This window comes from Mobula hypostoma, chromosome X1, assembly GCF_963921235.1.
Source record: "Mobula hypostoma chromosome X1, sMobHyp1.1, whole genome shotgun sequence".
Classification (NCBI taxonomy): Eukaryota; Metazoa; Chordata; class Chondrichthyes; order Myliobatiformes; family Myliobatidae; genus Mobula; species Mobula hypostoma.
Genome location: NC_086128.1, coordinates 70,669,023 through 70,687,441, shown reverse-complemented (window position 1 = coordinate 70,687,441; position 18,419 = coordinate 70,669,023). Strand labels below are relative to the sequence as shown.

Here is an 18,419-nt window from a genome sequence, read left to right as displayed (position 1 = left end):
CATCTCCCTTCATAACCCCCCCTGTCACCCTCATCTCCCCTCATAACCCCGTCACTCTCATCCACATCACCCCTCGTAACCCCCCCAGTCATCATCATCCGCATCTCCCCTCATAACCCCCCCAGTCACCCTCATCATCTCCCCTCATAACCCACCCAGTCACCCTCATCTCCCCTCATAACCCCCCAGTCACCCTCATCCTCATCTCCCCTCATAACTCCCAGTCACCCTCATCTCCCCTCATAACCCCCTCAGACACCCTCGTCTCCCCTCATAACCCCCCCAGTCACCCTCATCCACATCTCCCCTCATAACCCCCCCAGTCACCCTCATCCTCATCTCCCCTCATAACCCCACTAGTCACCCTCCTCTCCCCTCATAACCCCCCCCCCCAGTCATCCTATCTCCTCTCATAACCCCCAATAACCCTCATCTCCCCTCATAACCCCCCCAGTCACCCTCCTACCCCCTCATAAACCCCTCCATCACCCACATCTCCCCTCTTAACCCCCCAGTCACCCTCATCCACATCTCCACTCATTACCCCCAGTCACCCTCATCTCCCCTCATAACTACCCCAGTCACCAACATCTCCCCTCATAACCATCCCTGTCACCCTCATCTCCCCTCATAACCCCCCCAGTCACCCTCATCCACATCTCCCCTCATAACCCCACCAATCACTCTCATCCACATCTCCACTCATTTCTCCCCTCATAACCCCCCCAGTCACCCTCATCTCCCCTCATAACCCCCTCCTCAGCTGCATCCACATCTCCCCCCCAGTCACCCTTATCTCCCCTCATAACCCCCAAGTCACTCTCATCCACATCTCCCCTCATAACCCCCAGTGACCCACATCCACATCTCCCCTCATAACCCCACCAGTCACCCTCATCCACATCTCCCCTCATAACCCCCCCAGTCACCCTCATCTCCCCTCATAACCCCCCCCAGTCACCCTCATATCCCCTCATAAACCCCCCAGTCACCCTCATCCACATCTCCCCTCATAACCCCCCGCAGTCACTCTCATCCACATCTCCCCTCATAACCCCCCGTCACCCTCATATCCCCTCATAACCCCCCGAGTCACCTTCATCCACATCTCCCTCATAACCCCCAGTCACCCTCATCCACATCTCCCTTCATAACTCCCCCAGTCACCCTCATCTCCCCTCATAACCCCCTCGTCACTCTCATCCACATCACCCCTCATAACCCCCCCAGTCATCATCATCCACATCTCACCTCATAATCCCCCCAGTCACCCTCATCCACATGTCCCCTCATTATCCCCCCAGTCACCATCATCTCCCCTCATAACCCCCCCAGTCACCCTCATCTCCCCTCATAACCCTCCAGTCACCCTCATCTCCCCTCATAAACCCCCAGTCACCCTCATCTCCCCTCATAACCCCCTCATCACCCTCATCCACATCTCACCTCATAACCCCCTCGTCACCCTCATCCACATCTCCCCTCATAACCCCCCCAGTCACCCTCATCATCTCCCCTCATAACCCACCCAGTCACCCTCATCTCCCCTCATAACCCCACAGTCACCCTCATAACCTCCCCAGTCACCCTCATCCTCATCTCCCCTCATAACCCCCAGTCACCCTCATCTCCCCTCATAACCCCCCAGTCACCCTCATCATCTCCCCTCATAACCCCCCAGTCACCCTCATCCTCATCTCCCCTCATAACCCCCAGTCACCCTCATCTCCCCTCATAACCCCCCCCAGTCACCCTCATCCACATCTCCCCTCATAACCCCCCCAGTCACCCTCATCCTCATCTCCCCTCATAACCCCGTCACCCTCATCTCCCCTCATAACCCCTCCAGTCACCCTCATCCACATCTCCCCTCATAACCCCCCAGTCTCCCTCATCCTCATCTCCCCTCATAACCCCCCCAGTCACCCTCATCTCCCCTCATAACCCACCCAGTCACCCTCATCTCCCCTCATAACAACCCAGTCACCCTCATCTCCCCTCATAACCCCCTCGTCACCCTCATCTCCCCTCATAACCCACCCAGTCACCCTCATCTCCCCTCATAACAACCCAGTCACCCTCATCTCCCCTCATAACCCCCTCGTCACCATCATCTCCCCTCATAACCCCCCCAGTCACCCTCATCTCCCCTCATAAACCACCCAGTCACCCTCATCTCCCCTCATAACCCCCTCGTCACCCTCATCTCCCCTCATAACTCCCCCAGTCACACTCATCCACATTTCCCCTCATAACCCCCCCAGTCACACCCAGACTGCCCCCTTTATTCCCTGTTTATTGATCCCTGAATCAACACCCCCTCCGTCTCCCATTTCCCTCCCCCGGCCTCGATCCACCGCTCTCAGGCCTCACCCCCCGGGACTCCCCCCGCCACTCTCCCATTCCCCTCCCTCTATTTACCTCTCTGTCTATCCGACCCCCATCCCACGGTCAGCCCTGTCCGCTTCTCTCCCCCTCCGCTCGGAGTTTGATCCTCCCTCCCTCCGCCCTCGGCTCCCCCGTCCCCTCCCCGCGGCGGCCTGCCTCTCCCCACCGGACCTTGATCCACGGGTCCTCCGACGAGCCGCTCGGCTCCGCCATGACGACGCCGACCTCTGACCCGGAAGTGCGTGTTCGCCACCCCCCCCCTCCCTCCCCCAGGGCGGCCGTTCAGCCCGTCGCGTCCCTGCCCGCCGCCCGAGCCTCCCAACTCAGAAACGGAATATCACCGGCCTACATACACCACAATAGAGAGAGAGAGAGAAAAAAACTACAATATTTATATTGTAAACAGTTAAATAAAACAAGAGAGCAAAATAAAGTAGTGAGGTAGTGTTCGTGGTTTCAACGTCCATCCAGAAATCGGATGGCAGAGGGGAAGAAGTTCAAATGCTTATCTCAATAAACTTTTATGCTCATCACTATCTTACGGGAGGTGGAGTTTGTGGTCGTGTCCCACCCTCACCCAGCCTCCAGTCAATAAAACACTCTTTACGACTTTAATCCCTTCTAGTTTCTTTAATCCTCGGTAGTTGACTAGGGTGCTCCCCAATGTGGGGACGTGCACCCCGAAACATCTGCACTCACTCACTGCACACCGGGTCAGCAGTTTATACCACCTGCAGAGATCACTTTCATTCTGTCTCTTCGAGCAGGCAGGCCAAACTGAAGACGAGTGTTCAAAACGTATCCTATCCTTACCAGCGTCGACATCACCACTTGCCATTCGCAAACTTACTCGTCGTGGCTTGTACATTTGCATCCAAATAAGACCGTGGACATAGGAGCAGAATTTTGCCGTCTGAACCATCAGGTCTGCTCTGCCATTCTATCCGCCCTCTCAACCCCATTTTCCTGCCTTATCCCCTGACGTCCTCCGCTTTAAACATACCCAATGGCCTGGCCCCCTACAGACGTCTGCGGCATCACATTCATAGCCGTAGTCATAGTCATATTCTATTGATCCCTGGGGAAATTGGTTTTCCTTACAGTTGCACCATAAATAATTAAATAGTAATAAAGCAATAAATAATTAAATAGTAGTATGTAAATTATGCCAGGAAATAAGTCCAGGACCAGCCTATTCGCTCAGGGTGTCTGACCCTCCAAGGGAGGAGTTGTAAAGTTTGATGGCCACAGGCAGGAATGACTTCCTATGATGCTCTGTGTCGCATCTCGGTGGAATGAGTCTCTGGCTGAATGTACTCCTGTGCCCAACCAGTACAGTATGTAGTGGATGGGAGACATTGTCCAAGATGGCATGCAACTTGGACAGCATCCTCTTTTCAGACACCAACGTCAGAGAGTCCAGTTCCATCCCCACAACATCACTGGCCTTACGAATGAGTTTGTTGTTTCTGTTGGTGTCTGCTACCCTCAGCCTGCTGCCCCAGCACACAACAGCAAACATGATCGCACTGGCCACCACAGACTCGTAGAACATCCTCAGGATCGTCCAGCAGATGTTAAAGGACCTCAGTCTCCTCAGGAAATAGAGACGGCTCTGACCCTTCTTGTAGACAGCCTCAGTGTTCTTTGACCAGTCCAGTTTATTGTCAATTCGTATCCCCAGGTATTTGTAATCCTCCACCATGTCCACACTGACCCCCTGGATGGAAACAGGGGTCACCGGTACCTTAGCTCTCCTCAGGTCTACCACCAGCTCCTTAGTCTTTTTCACATTAAGCTGCAGATAATTCTGCTCACACCAAGTGACAAAGTTTCCTACTGTAGCCCTGTACTCAGCCTCATCTCCCTTGCTGATGCATCCAACTATGGCAGAGTCATCCGAAAACTTCTGAAGATGACAAGACTCTGTGCAGTAGTTGAAGTCTGGGGTGTAAATTGTGAAGAGAAAGGGAGACAAGACAGTCCCCTGTGGAGCCCCAGTGCTGCTGATCACTCTGTCGGACACACAGTGTTGCAAGCACACGTACTGTGGTCTGCCAGTCTGATAGTCAAGAATCCATGACACCAGGAAAGCATCCACCTGCATCGCTGTCAGCTTCTCCTCCAGCAGAGCAGGGCGGATGGTGTTGAACACACTGGAGAAGTCAAAAAACATGACCTTCACAGTGCTCTTTGGCTTGTCCAGGTGGGCGTAGACATGGTTCAGCAGGTAGACGATGGCATCTTCAACTCCTAGTCGGGGCTGGTAGGCGAACTGGAGAGGATCTAAGTGTGGTCTGACCATAGGCCGGAGCAGCTCCAGAACAAGTCTCTCCAGGGTTTTCATGATGTGGGAGGTCAATGCCACCGGTCTGTAGTCATTGAGGTCGCTGGGGCGCGGCGTCTTCGGCACAGGGACGAGGCAGGACATCTTCCCCAGCACAGGAACCCTCCGGAGCCTCAGGCTCAGGTTGAATACATGGCGAAGTACTCCACATAGCTGAGGGGCACAGGCTTTGAGCACCCTGGTACTGACACCATCCGGTCCTACAGCCTTGCTTGGGTTGAGATGTTTCAGCTGTCTTCTCACCTGTAGAGCTGTGAAGCCCACCGTGGTGGTTTCGTGTGGGGAAGGGGTATCGTCACGAGAGCAGGGTGGGGGCCTGTGAGGAGGGGTAGGAGGGGAGAGTGGAATATGTGTTGGTTGGGGGCCGACAACAGATGAATCATGTGGGGGAGGGGCAGGGGCCACAATGTCAAATCTGTTAAAGAGCAGGTTAAGTTCATTGGCCCTGTCCACACTGCCTTCAGCTCCTCTGTTGCTAGTTTGCCGGAACCCAGTGATGGTCCTCATCCCACTCCAGACCTCTCTCATGTTGCTCTGCTGGAGTTTCCACTCAAGCTTCCTCCTATACCTGTCTTTAGCCTCCCTGATCCTGGCTTTCAGGTCCCTCTGTATTGCCCTCAGCTCCTCCCTATTTCCATCTCTAAATGCCCTCTTTTTAGCGTTCAGGATGTCCTTAATGTCCTTTGTCACCCATGGCTTGTTATTTGAATAACAAAGGACAGTTCTTGCTGGAACATTTCAGTCCACACAGAAGTTGATGTAATCAGTGATGCACGCTGTGAGCCCATCAATATCCTCTCCATGTGGCTCACAGAGTGCCCACAGATTTGTCACAGTCTGGCTAAAAAAATCCCTCCTCATCTCCGTTGTAAACGGCGTCCCGCTATTCTGAGGCTGTGTCCTCTGGTTCTGTTGGAAACATCCACTCTATCGAGGCCTTTCAACATTCAGTAGGTTTCAGTGAGATCCCCCTGCCAACCATCCAGCTCTTGAACCACAGGGGATAACTTCACTCACCCCATCACTGAACTGTTCCCACAACCTATGGACCCACTTTCAAGGACTCTTCCATCTCATGTTATAGACAATAGGTGCAGGAGTAGGCCATTCGGCCCTTCAAACCAGCACCGCCACTCACTGTGATCATGGCTGATCATCAAGAGTCTCGGCCCGAAACGTCGACTGTACCTCTTCCTAGAGATGCTGCCTGGCCTGCTGCGTTCACCAGCAACTTTGATGTGTTTTGCTTGAACTTCCAGCATCTGCAGAATTCCTGTTGTATCCACAATCGATATCCAGTTCCTGCCTTATCCCCATATCCCTTGACTCCGCTATCTTTAAGAGCTCTATCCATCTCTTTCCTGAAAGCATCCAGAGACTTGGCCTCCACAGCCTTCTGGGGCAGAGCATTCCATATATCCCCCACTCTCTGGGTGAAAAAGTTTTTCCTCAACTCCGTTCTAAATGGCCTACCCCTAATTCTTAAACTGTGGCCTCTGGTTCTGGACTCACCCATCAGCGGGAACATGCTTCCTGCCTCCAGCGTGTCCAATCCCTTAATAATCTTATATGTTTCAATAAGATCCTCTCTCAGCCTTCTAATGTTCTTGATATTTATTGCTTATTTATTTCTTTTCATTTTAGCACAGCTTGTTGTCTTTTGTAAACTGGTTGGTGCGGTCTTTCACCGATTCTGTGATGGTGATTATTCTATAATGGATTTATTGAGTATGCCGGCAAGAACATGAATCTCAGCAACACACATCAAAGTTGCTGGTGAACACAGCAGGCCAGGCAGCATCTATAGGAAGAGGCGCAGTCGACGTTTCAGGCCGAGACCCTTCGTCAGGACTAACTGAAGGAAGAGTGAGTAAGGGATTTGAAAGCTGGAGGGGGAGGGGGAGATGCAAAATGATAGGAGAAGACAGGAGGGGGAGGGATAGAGCCGAGAGCTGGATGGGTGATAGGCAAAAGGGGATACGAGAGGATCATGGGACAGGAGGTCCGGGAAGAAAGACGGGGGGGGGGTGACCCAGAGGATGGGCAAGAGGTATATTCAGAGGGACAGAGGGAGAAAAAGGAGAGTGAGAGAAAGAATGTGTGCATAAAAATGAGTAACAGATGGGGTACGAGGGGGAGGTGGGGCCTAGCGGAAGTTTGAGAAGTCAATGTTCATGCAATCAGGTTGGAGGCTACCCAGACGGAATATAAGGTGTTGTTCCTCCAACCTGAGTGTGGCTTCATCTTTACAGTATCATCCATCCATCACTTCACCTGTGAGTCGACTGGGGTGGTGAACTGCGTCCGGTGCTCCCGATGTGGCCTTTTATATATTGGTGAGACCCGACGCAGACTGGGAGACCGCTTTGCTGAACATCTACGCTCTGTCCGCCAGAGAAAGCAGGATCTCCCAGTGGCCACACATTTTAATTCCACATCCCATTCCCATTCTGACATGTCTATCCACGGCCTCCTCTACTGTAAAGATGGAAATGGCCCTCCACCATCACCCTCGGCTTCCTTTATCCAGTTGGGCAGCCGATTCTTCCCACAGCAGCCCACTGCCAGACCCTTCCCAAAGACCGTGTCTGCTGTTCTGTCCTGAAAGAGACCGAAAGACTGCTGACAAGGCCCACCTCGTGTCGTAACCTCCCTGCAGTAAATTGCCCACCACAGCTGTCAGGTTCACTGCTCTCGAGTTTCCACATTTCCTTTACAGCCCCCTCGTAAATTCCTGATGAGGTCCTCGATTAGTCAGGGAGGCAAAGGTTACAGGGGTAGATGGGAGGACAGGGTTGAGAGAGATAATAAATGGCAGAGCAGACGTACAGGTACGTTAATTATCGAAGTATAGAACCCTGAGATTTTTCTTCCCCGTGTGGTAAACCATGTTGTAACTGGGTTACCTGTCCGGACATGCCCCTCTGCTGACTGCCCCTGTGTCTCCTCCCACAGACCCCTGAATAAAGGCGATTGGGCCATTGCTCTCCCTCCTCAGTCCAGGGGCAGATACTCAGCATGGTGGAGGTCACATTTTACTGCTAATAAAAGCCTTTCAGTAGTTACTCTACTTCCAGTCTTTTGCAGTTATTGATGCTGCATCACCCCGAAATGTGGAATCTGTTCAAAGAGAAACATAACCCCCTCCCCACCCCCCCACACGCAAAAACAACAAACCGTGTCAACAGCAACACAAGACAGAGCTGAAAACACAGAGTATAAAACAAAATTGAAAGGGTCCAGGCATATTCGGTTCAGTTCCGGCCAGCTCCTGAGCCGTCTGTCAACTTCAGGCCGGCCCCCCCATCGAAATCGCTCGAAACAGCAACCAGAAGCCAGGAACACATCTTAACGTGAACAGTCTGCACACTAGGTCAGCCGAACCCCGGCCCAGATCCAGAACTGCCGCACCCCCTCCCTACAGCATCGAGGGAGAGAGAGGCCGTTCGAGTGGGGAGCAGTGGACGCGAGGGAGAGGGCCACACACACACACACCTTCCTCTGGCAGCAGCACGAAAGGAAAGAAGCCGGGAGGTGACTCGATGGGCTGAATGGCCTAATTCTGCTCCCACGTCTTACGGTGTAAACAAAGGCACATCTGCCCCCACCCTCCCCCCGGGTCTTCCAGCACCTCACCCAGCCACTTACTGGCGTTCAGGGCAGCGGTGACGGCTCTCCATCACTGGCAGTGTTCAGGGCTGCCTTCATCGTGTCAGTGGGTCCCTCTCGGTCTCCACTGCTGTCCGTCAAGCAAGTCCCGGGCGGAGACCCAGGAATGCTGTCACACCCAGATAGAGAAGGATTCTTCATTGCTGTTTCCGTGACAGTTTTGTTTCATCAGTCAGGGTTGTTGGCCCTGAGATGAACCCCCCTAAGCCAGGAGGACCCGTGGGCCACTCTCAGTCTGGCCTCTGCCCTTTGACCTGTTTGGCTTGGGTGACCCGACCAAGAGCCAAAGCATGATGCCCTGGCTCCAGCCAGCACAGCTCTCCGGACCCTACGACAGGGTTGTCGTCTTCTGAGAGAGTTTTCTCAGCCTGTGCTCTCGTAGTTCTTTCTGTAGCTTGTGATACTCATAGTCATACTTTATTGATCCCGGGGGAAATTGGTTTTCATCACAGTTGCACCATAAATAATTAAATAGTAATAGAACCATAAATAGTTAAATAGTAATATGTAAATTATGCCAGGAAATAAGTCCAGGACCAGCCTATTAGCTCAGGGTGTCTGACCCTCCAGGGGAGGAGTTGTAAAGTTTGATGGCCACGGGCAGGAATGACTTCCCATGACGCTCTGTGTTGCATCTCGGTGGAATGAGTCTCTGGCTGAATGTACTCCTGTGCCCGCCCAGTACATTATGTAGTGGATGGGAGACATTGTCCAAGATGGCATGCAACTTGGACAGCATCCTCTTTTCAGACACCACCGTCAGAGTTCCATCCCCACAACATCACTGGCCTTACGAATGAGTTTGTTGATTCTGTTGGTGTCTGCTGTCTAAGTTGCATGCCATCTTGGACAATGTCTCCCATCCACTACATAATGTACTGGTTGGGCACAGGAGTACATTCAACCAGAGACTCATTCCACCGAGATGCAGCACAGAGCATCATAGGAAGTCATTCCTGCCTGTGGCCATCAAACTTTACAACTCCTCCCTTGGAGGGTCAGACACCCTGAGCCAGTAGGCTGGTCCTGGACTTATTTCATAATTTACTGGCATAATTTACATATTACTATTTAACTATTTATGGTTCTATTACTATTTATTATTTATGGAGCAACTGTAACAAAAACCAATTTCCCCCGGGATCAATAAAGCATGACTATGACTATGAGTACCCTCAGCCTTCTTGGGCCCTGAAGGATTATCTGGTTCAATATATTTAAAGACAATCAGTGCCTCCCCCGCTGTAATGTGGACTCTCCCCAAAATCCCCTCAAGTTTTAAGTGTGTGTGGGGGGGGGGGAGGAACAGAAGTTCTCATTGGGGACCTCGCCCATCTCCTGCCACTTCACTTTGGAGTTTGGGTGGGGGGAGAGTTTCGACAGGAGAAGACTTTTCACCTTGGAGTGCAGGAGAACGGAAGGCGATCTTACAGAAGTCAAGAGGGGTAATAAATAGGGTGAAAACTGTAGGGCTGGAAAATCAAAAACTCGGGGGTACACTGGTCCAAGTTGGAGCGGACTTTCGTGATTCCATTTCGGGTATTATTCTATTATTGATTTATTGAGTATGCTGAAAAAAATGAATCTCGGGCTTGTATATAAACTTGCTTTGAACTTTTAGATTCCCCCTCCCATTCCTTTTTTTAAAAGATTTAATAGGAACCGTTGGAGGAAGCTTTTCTTTACGAAAAGGCTGCCTTTGGACTCAGCTGTCCAAACTGTTTGAGGCCGGTACATTAGTAATACTTACGACAGTTACACAGGTACATACATTGACAGGAAAGGTTGAGGCAAAGGCAAATTAGCCTAGCATAGATGTGGTATTTTGGCCAGTTATTTCCCATGGTAGGGGAGTCTAGGACAAGAGGGCATGACTTCAGGATTGAAGGATGCCCACTTAGAACAGAGATTACTTCAGTCAGAGGGTGGTAAATCTGTGGAATTTGTTGCCACGAGGGGCTGTGGAGGCCAAGTCATTGGGTGTATTTAAGGCAGAGATAGATAGGTTCTTGATTAACCAGGGTATCAAAGGGTATGGGGTGAAAGCAGGGGAGTGGAGGTGACTGGAAGAATTGGATCAGCCCACGATTGAATGGTGGAGCAGACTCGATGGGCCGAATGGCCTTGTGGTCATATGATTCTGGCCTGTACGACTCCAGGAATTATTTTCCTAGGAGGAAGCCAGTGGAATTACAACTGAGTTTAGCGCCAGTGCCCAGTGTGTGTGCCTCATCCAGTGGCAGACAGAGTTCAGGCTGTGCCCAGAGTATCATATCCAGTGGACAGTCACAGATCAGAATCAAAGATTCAAAGCACATTTATTATCAAAGAATGTATAAATCATATGCCTTTCAAACTGCCAGAACCTGCCCAGAGTCCAGAGAATTTTGGTAAATTATCATTAAACCTCGGCCATTTCTTTCAGTAGCCTGGGATGCATTCCATCAGGAGCAGGGGAGTTGTCTACCTTCAGGCCCACAAGTCTGCTCGGCACCACCTCTTTATTTAGAGATAGCTATTGCATTGAGGTCCTCACCTCCCATCACATCCATAACTTCTGTCTTTGGCATGTTAGATGTGTCCTCCACCTTGAACACCAACACAAAATAGTCATTCAAAGCCTCGGCCATTTCCTCATTACCCAATATCAATTCCCACTTCTCATCCTCCAAGGGACCTACATTCACTTTAGCCACCCTTTTCTGCTTAATATAATTATAAAAACTATAACTATCTGTTTTTATATTTTGTGCTAGTTTATTTTCACAATCCAGCTTCCCTTTATTGTTCGCTAAGTGGTTCTTCGTTGCGTTTCAAAGATTTCCCAATCTTCCAATTTCCCACTACTCTTGGCAACTTTGTACACACAAGCTTTTAGTTTGATGCCTTAGTTCCTTAGTTATCCAAGACTGGCTCTCCCCACCCTCACTGCCCTTGCTTTTAACTGGAATATACTTTTGTTGAGCACCGTGAAAAATCTCTTTGAAAGTCTTCCACTATTCCTCAACCATCCCACCATATAGCCTGTGTTCCCAGTCTACACAGTCAAATCCTCCCTCATCCCATTGTAGTCTCCACTGTTTAGGCACAATACACTGGTTTTTGATCGAACTATTGCACCGTACATTTGTATGAGAAACTCAGTCATACTGTGATCACTCTTTTCAAGAGAATCCTTAACTACAAGTTCACTAGTTTTACCTGTCTCATTGCACAGGACCAGATCTAAGATAACATGTTCCCTTGTAGGTTCAGTAACATGCTGCTCACGAAAGCCATCATGGATACATTCTTGTGAAGTCCTCCTCAAGACTGCCTCGACCAATTTCAATCACCCAATCTATGTGTAAATTAAAGTCCCCCACGATAACCGCTGTTCCATTCATACATGCCTCAGATATTTCTCTGTTTATTGCCTGTGCCACAGCAATGTTATTATTCGGTGGCCGATCGTCAACTCCCACCAGCGATTTTTTTTCTCTTTACTATTCCTAATCTCTACCCAGATGGATTCAACATTCTGCTCCTTAGATCTTACATCGTGTCTCACCATCGCCCCAATCTCGTGCTGAATTAAGAGCGCTACCACACCCCCCTTACCTTCCTGCCTATCCTTCTGTATTACCTGATGTCCTTGGATATTTAATTTCCAATCCTCTCCACCCTGCAACCATGTTTCTGTAACGGCCACTAAATCATACCCCTTTGTAGTGATTTGTGCCACAAGTTCACTGACCTTGTGACGAATACCACGGGCATTCAGATAAAGTGCCTTTACACTCATTGTGCTTTTAAAATCTCGTAATCTTTGTCTCTTTTGCACTTGACTTTTCTGCACGCTTCTCTTACTTATCTCTCTTTTTTAACTTCTGCTTTTCTTTTATCTTTATCCGCACTTTTCTTTTTCACTTGGTCCATACTTCTCCAATCTGTTGAATCACCCCCTTCCCCGTTATTTAGTTTAAAGCCCTATCCACAGCCCTGGTTATGTGGTTCCCAGGATCCAGGTCCCATCACCATCCAGGTGGAGCCCCTCCCACTGGTACAGCTCCCTCCTTCCCCAACACTGGTGCCCGTTTCCCGTGAATTCAAACCCTCTTCTCCCACACCAATCCTTCAGCCACACATGGCATTTATAGCGAGAGGATTCGAGTACAGGAGCAGGGAGGTACTACTGCAGTTGTACAAGGCCTTGGTGAGACCACACCTGGAGTATTGTGTGCAGTTTTGGTCCCCTAATCTGAGGAAAGACATCTTTGCCATAGGGGGAGTAGAAAGAAGGTTCACCAGATTGATTCCTGGGATGGCAGGACTTTCATATGATGAAAGACTGGATCGACTAGGCTTATACTCTCTGGAATTGAGAAGATTGAGGGGGGATCTTATTGAAACATATAAAATTTTAAAGGAATTGGACAGGCTAGATGCAGGAAGATCGTTCCCGATGTTGGGGAAGTCCAGAACGAGGGGTCACAGTTTGAGGATAAAGGGGAAGCCTTTTAGGACCGAGATTAGGAAAAACTTCTTCACACAGAGAGTGGTGAATCTGTGGAATTCTCTGCCACAGGAAACAGTTGAGGCCAGTTCATTGGCTATGTTTAAGAGGGAGTGAGATATGGCCCTTGTGGCTAAAGGGATCGGGGTGTATGGAGGGAAGGCTGGGGCGGGGCTCTGAGTTGGATGATCAGCCATGATCATACTGAATGGCGGTGCAGGCTCAAAGGGCCGAATGGCCTACTCCTGCACCTATTTTCTATGTTTCTATGTTAACTCTCTAATCTTCTTGACCCTATGCCAATTTGCATATGGTTCAGGTAGTAATCCACAGATTGCTATCTTTTTGGTTCTGCTTTTTAATTTGGTCCTGAGCTGCTCAAATTGCCTCAGCAGAACCTCTTTCCTCGTTCTACCTATGTCTCTGTTACCCACATGGACAATGACAACTGGATCTTTCCCCTCCCACTGCAAATTGCTCTGCACGTCAGATAAAATGTCCTGAACCCGGGAACCAGGGATGCTTTATCCTCATGACAGAGAACTCTGTCTCTGTCTATTCCCCTGACTATACTATCCCCAATTACCTCTACATTTCTTTTCTCTTCCCCCTCTTTAATGGTTCCCTGAACTACAGTGCCTCAGTTAGGCTGCTCATCCTTCCTACAGCCCCCACTCTCATCCACACAGGGAGCCAGAATCTCAGACCTGTTGGACAAACTCAAGGGCTGAGGCTCCTCCAGCACTGTCTCCGGATCCAAAATTCCCCCGGTCCAATTCTGACACCTCCTTCCCTTTTCTCGATCTCTCCATCTCCATCTCTAGAGACAAACTGTCCACTGATAAACCTACCGATTCCCACAGCTCTCCTAACTATACCACTTCCCACGCAGTCTCCTGTAAAAATCCTCTTCCCTTTCCTCAGTTCATTCGTCTCTGCCGCATCTGTTCCCAGGACGAGGCTTTCTTTTCCAGGACTTTGTTCAAAGAATGGGGTTTCCCTTCCTTCACCATTGATACTGCTGTCTCCCATGTCCCCTACATTTCCCAAACATCCCACCCACCCACCTTCCCACCACCTTAGCAGATTTCCTCTTGTTCCTCCTGCCCTCACCTACCAATGCCTGAGCCTCCATATACAACACAACATTCTCCACGACTGCCACCATCTCCAAAGGGATCTTCTCATTAAAAATGTCTTTCCCTTCCCTCTGATTACCACAGGGATCGCTCCCTCTGTGATTCCCTTGTCCATTTGTCCCTCCCCACTTCCCGGCACTTGTCCCTGAAGTGTGTCATGTGTGACGCCAGGCAGAGCTACTGGACAGATGATGCTAATGAGAGAGATAACAGAAGACAATGCAGAAACATTCAAAATGCTAATAAGAGAGAAGAGAGAGATTAACGAGAAAGAAACACAATTCAGATATTGACAGACCGTTTTCTTTGAACCTGAACTGTTTGAAGTTTGATGGACAGGTGATACCCCAGAAGGGGGATAAAAAGAGCAGGTTTGCTAAGGCACGACACACCACGAGACCCTGGAAAGAGCAGTGTGCCCCCACAAGTTGGTGGGAGTTTGGAGGACCGGTTCGCGGGAATTGGTCAGAGGCTCACAGGGTGTAAAGGTACGATCGGTGGGAACCTGGGGTGTGTGTCCGCCCTTGCCTGGGTGCTAGGTTCACCACGGAAGAACGATCGTATCCGGAATGGAGGGGTCACAGTCGGTGACCACAGCGGGATCAGTAGACATCAAGAGGACTGCCCGAAACCAACTGCATCTTTCATTCTCTCTCCCCAACGGTACAACAACAGCGATTACTTCGAACTGCACTAAACTGAACTGAACTCTGCCTCACTTAAGACTGATCATTTTACCCCTAGACTGCGATAGAGCTTGGTTGATTCCTATTACCCTAGTTCTGTGTATATGTGTGTATTATCATTGCTAACCTGTTACATTTATATCCTTGCGATTAGTGTACTGTATTACTTATTTCTTTAATAAAACTTTATTAGTTCCTAGTAATCACAGACTCCAACGAGCGTTCCATTTCTGCTGGTTTGGCAACCCAGTTACGGGGTACGTAACATAAGTGGGGGCTCCTCCGGGATTTTGAATGCCAAAATTGGGACTGGGTAAATTGATTGGGTTAAAATTCCCAAAAGAGAAAAAAAGGGCAAACAGCAGAATTGGAGATTGAGGAATTTCTAAAGGCACCAACCTTGGAGGCATTAGAGGATGCCAGGAAATCAGAATTGGTGACTGTTGCCAAACGGTTGAACCTTTTTAAGGGGAAGCCGACAATAAGGAGAGCGGAGATGCACAGAGCTATCATTGAGCATTATGTATCTAAAGGCGTGTTTCCCCACTGGTAGCTGGAGGTGGTATCTATGGGCAAACCTGGTGGAGAAGCAGTACAGCTGCAGATGGAAAAGTTAAGTCTTGAGCACGAGTTCCGAGTAAAGCAGTTAGAACAGGAAGAGAGAGTAACGTAGTTAGAACGGGAAGAGACAGAAAGGCAGTTAGAATGGGAAGAGAGAGTAAGGCAGTTAAAACGGGAAGAGAGAGTAAAACAGTTACAATGAGAAGAGAGAGAGAAGGAAAGGGAGTTTGAGCTGGAGAAGTTAAGGATGGCGCTAGAGAGGGGCCAAATGCCGAACCAAGGTGGAGGGTTCAGGGCGACCCAGGAGGTTAGGTTGGTTCCCCCATTTGAGGAGGCCGATGTTGATCGGTACTTTCTACATTTTGAAAAAGTCGCTGCAAGTTAGGACTAGTCGAGGGATAAGTGGGCTGTTTTGCTTCAGAGCGTGCTGAAAGGGAAGTCTCAACAAGCTTACTCAGCGTTGTCAGCAGAAGATGCCCAGAGGTATGATGTGGTGAAAGAGGCCATCCTCAGGATTTATGAGTTGGTCCCGGAGGCATACTGGCAAAGGTTCCGGAATGCGAGGAAGCAGTGGGGCCGCACGTACTTAGAGTTTGCCCGTGAGATGCAGACATATTGTGAGTGTTGGTGCGCCTCGAAGGGGGTAGAGGGGGATTATGACAGACTGCTACAGCTAATACTGATTGAGCAGTTTAAAGGTTGTGTCCCTGAAGGTATGAGGCCCTATCTAGATGAGAAAGAGGCAGAAACCTTAGCAACAACTGCTAACTTAGTGGATGAGTACGCGTTAACACACAAAGCAAAGTTTACCCCAAGTAAGAGCTACCAGAAGGGTGGTTGAGAGGGCAGGGAGAGTCCGCCGGAAAAGTCAGAAAGTAAGCCGGGGACTAGTGAGAAGGGTACGGAAGACAGGAAGCAGTTTGGTAGGAAGTCCCCTGGGGTCGTATGCTATAATTGTGGAAAAGCCGGTCATTTTGCGTCCAGGTGCTTTGCCCCAAAGAAGGAGACGGGGAAAGGAAAAACGACGGTTCCAACTGGCTGTATTGAGCTGGCAAACAAACCGCTAGGGGAGAAGAGGTCTGATAGAGTCAAGGAAGGGCGCGAGAAGTTTATTTCAGCCGGATTGGTGTCAGTGAAGGAGGGGTCAACCCCAGTTCCAGTACGGATCTGGAGAGACACTGGGGCTTGTCAGTCATTGATCTTAAGGAGGGTGTTAGAATTTAGAGCAGAGACCAAGATTGGAGAGGTCAGTGTGATAAAAGGCATTGGGAAAGGGACTGAAGCAGTACCTTTGCACCAGATACACCTAAAAAGCGACTTGGTCTCCGGACCGGTCACGATAGGGGTGAGGCCTGAGTTACCGATGGAAGACGTAGAGGTCTTACTCGGTAACGACCTTGCAGGTGGAGATGTGTACCCAGCAGTAAAGCTGACGAGCAAGCCTGCCAGGACTGAGGACCCGCCCATGGACTCACATGTTTATCCAGTTTGTGCAGTGACTCGGCGCATGTCCAGAAAGGCTGTCGAAGGGAATGTAGATTCAGCTGAGACGTTTTTACCAGCCTTGTACCAGGAGGGGTTAGAAAGTGAGAAGGAGCATAGTGGAGCGGAAGGAAGTGAGGGAGTTGAGGTAGATTTATCATGAGCGAGAAAGGAATTTATACAGGCACAAGAACGAGACGAGGAGCTGCTGGTTTTGACGGAGACAGCTCTCTCTGAAGCAGAAATAAAAAGGGAACCAGTGGGCTATTATGTGAAGGAGGGAGTACTGATGAGGAAATGGAGACCAAGTACCGTGCCCACAGATGAGGAGTGGGGGGTACCCCAGGTGGTAGTGCCGAAAATTTATAGGGACGAGATTTTTAAGCTGGCCCACAAGATACCCCTCAGTGGACATTCTGGGGTGAGGAAAACAGTCTCGATAGAATTATGAAAGAGTTTTACTGGCTGAACATGAGGAAGGATATTATTGAGTATTGTAGACGTGAGCTGACACAGTTAATGCATATTAATATGTTAAAAGCTTACCACGATCAGAAAGCAGATCTAGTCGGTGTTATCACAACAATAAAAGAGGCTGGGGTGCCAGATGATAAGGGGAAAACCCATCTTGAAAAGATAAATATGGTACCAACCAGATTGGAGAACTCAAATTTTTTGGCCAACTTTGCTCATCAGGTCTCTCACTTAACCCCTGAACAGAACAAGCCGCTGATAAAGCTAATTAACCAGCATGCAGATGTATGTCCGGATGTCCCGAGGCGATGCAAGGGGACAGTACATGACGTTGTCACATCAGATCAGCCTATTAAGCAACACCCCTATAGGATGAACTTGGAGAAGGGCAAGCTAGTGGAGAAAGAAATTGAGCACATGCTAGCCACAGGTATTATTAGGCTATCCAAATTGGAATGGGCGTCTCCCTGTTTGGTTGTCCCAAAACCTGATGGGAGCATATGATTCTATACAGGTTACAGGTGACGCCATCACAAAAACTGATGCTTATCCCATCCCAAGGGTAGACGATTGCATCGATAAAGTGGGGACAGCTAAGTACATCACAAAGATCGATTTGCTGAAAGGGTACTGGTGTGTTCCTTTAACCGACCGGGCTAGAGAAATCTCAGCATTTGTCACTCCATCCGGGTTATACGAGTATAATGTTTTACCTTTTGGCATGAAAAACGCCCCAGGGACCTTCCAAAGGAGGGTTAATTCAGTGATAAAAGGGTTAAAGAACGCAGAAGCGTATATTGATGATTTAATGGTCTGGAGTGACACATGGGAGGAGCACATTGTGGCAGTAGAGGAACTGTTTAAATGGCTGTCTGAAGCCAACCTGACAGTGAACCTCGCAAAAAGTGAATTCCGCCACACTAAGGTCACCTATCTGGGGTATGTGGTAGGACAGGGGCAGCTGGCACCGATGCAGGCTAAGGTGCGGGCTATCTCTGAAGTTCCCATCCCGACGCACAAGAGAGCCCTGAGAAGGTTCTTGGGGATGGTGGGGTACTATACAAACCAACGTAGAACATACAGGGTTAATGGTAAGGCACTGAGGAGTGCAGTGGAACAGAGGGATCTGGGAATACAGATAGAAAATTCCCTAAAAGTGTCATCACAGGTAGATAGGG

At 49.6% G+C, this 18,419-nt stretch overlaps 1 protein-coding gene across 4 annotated transcripts in view; it reads right to left on the bottom strand.

The window, feature by feature from the left end:
- Positions 1-3,353, bottom strand: part of mlx (MAX dimerization protein MLX) — a 34,846-nt gene extending 31,493 nt beyond the window's left edge. For 2 of the 4 annotated variants that reach the window (XM_063037115.1, XM_063037118.1), the window contains exon 1: positions 3,239-3,353. In XM_063037115.1, coding sequence (XP_062893185.1) covers positions 3,239-3,350 — 112 coding nt within the window. In that variant the 5' untranslated portion in view covers positions 3,351-3,353. Of the gene's footprint in view, positions 1-2,559; positions 2,628-3,238 lie in introns of those variants that run through there. The other 2 variants (XM_063037117.1, XM_063037120.1) reach the window with 1 other exon arrangement.
- Between the last annotated feature and the right edge of the window lie 15,066 nt (positions 3,354-18,419).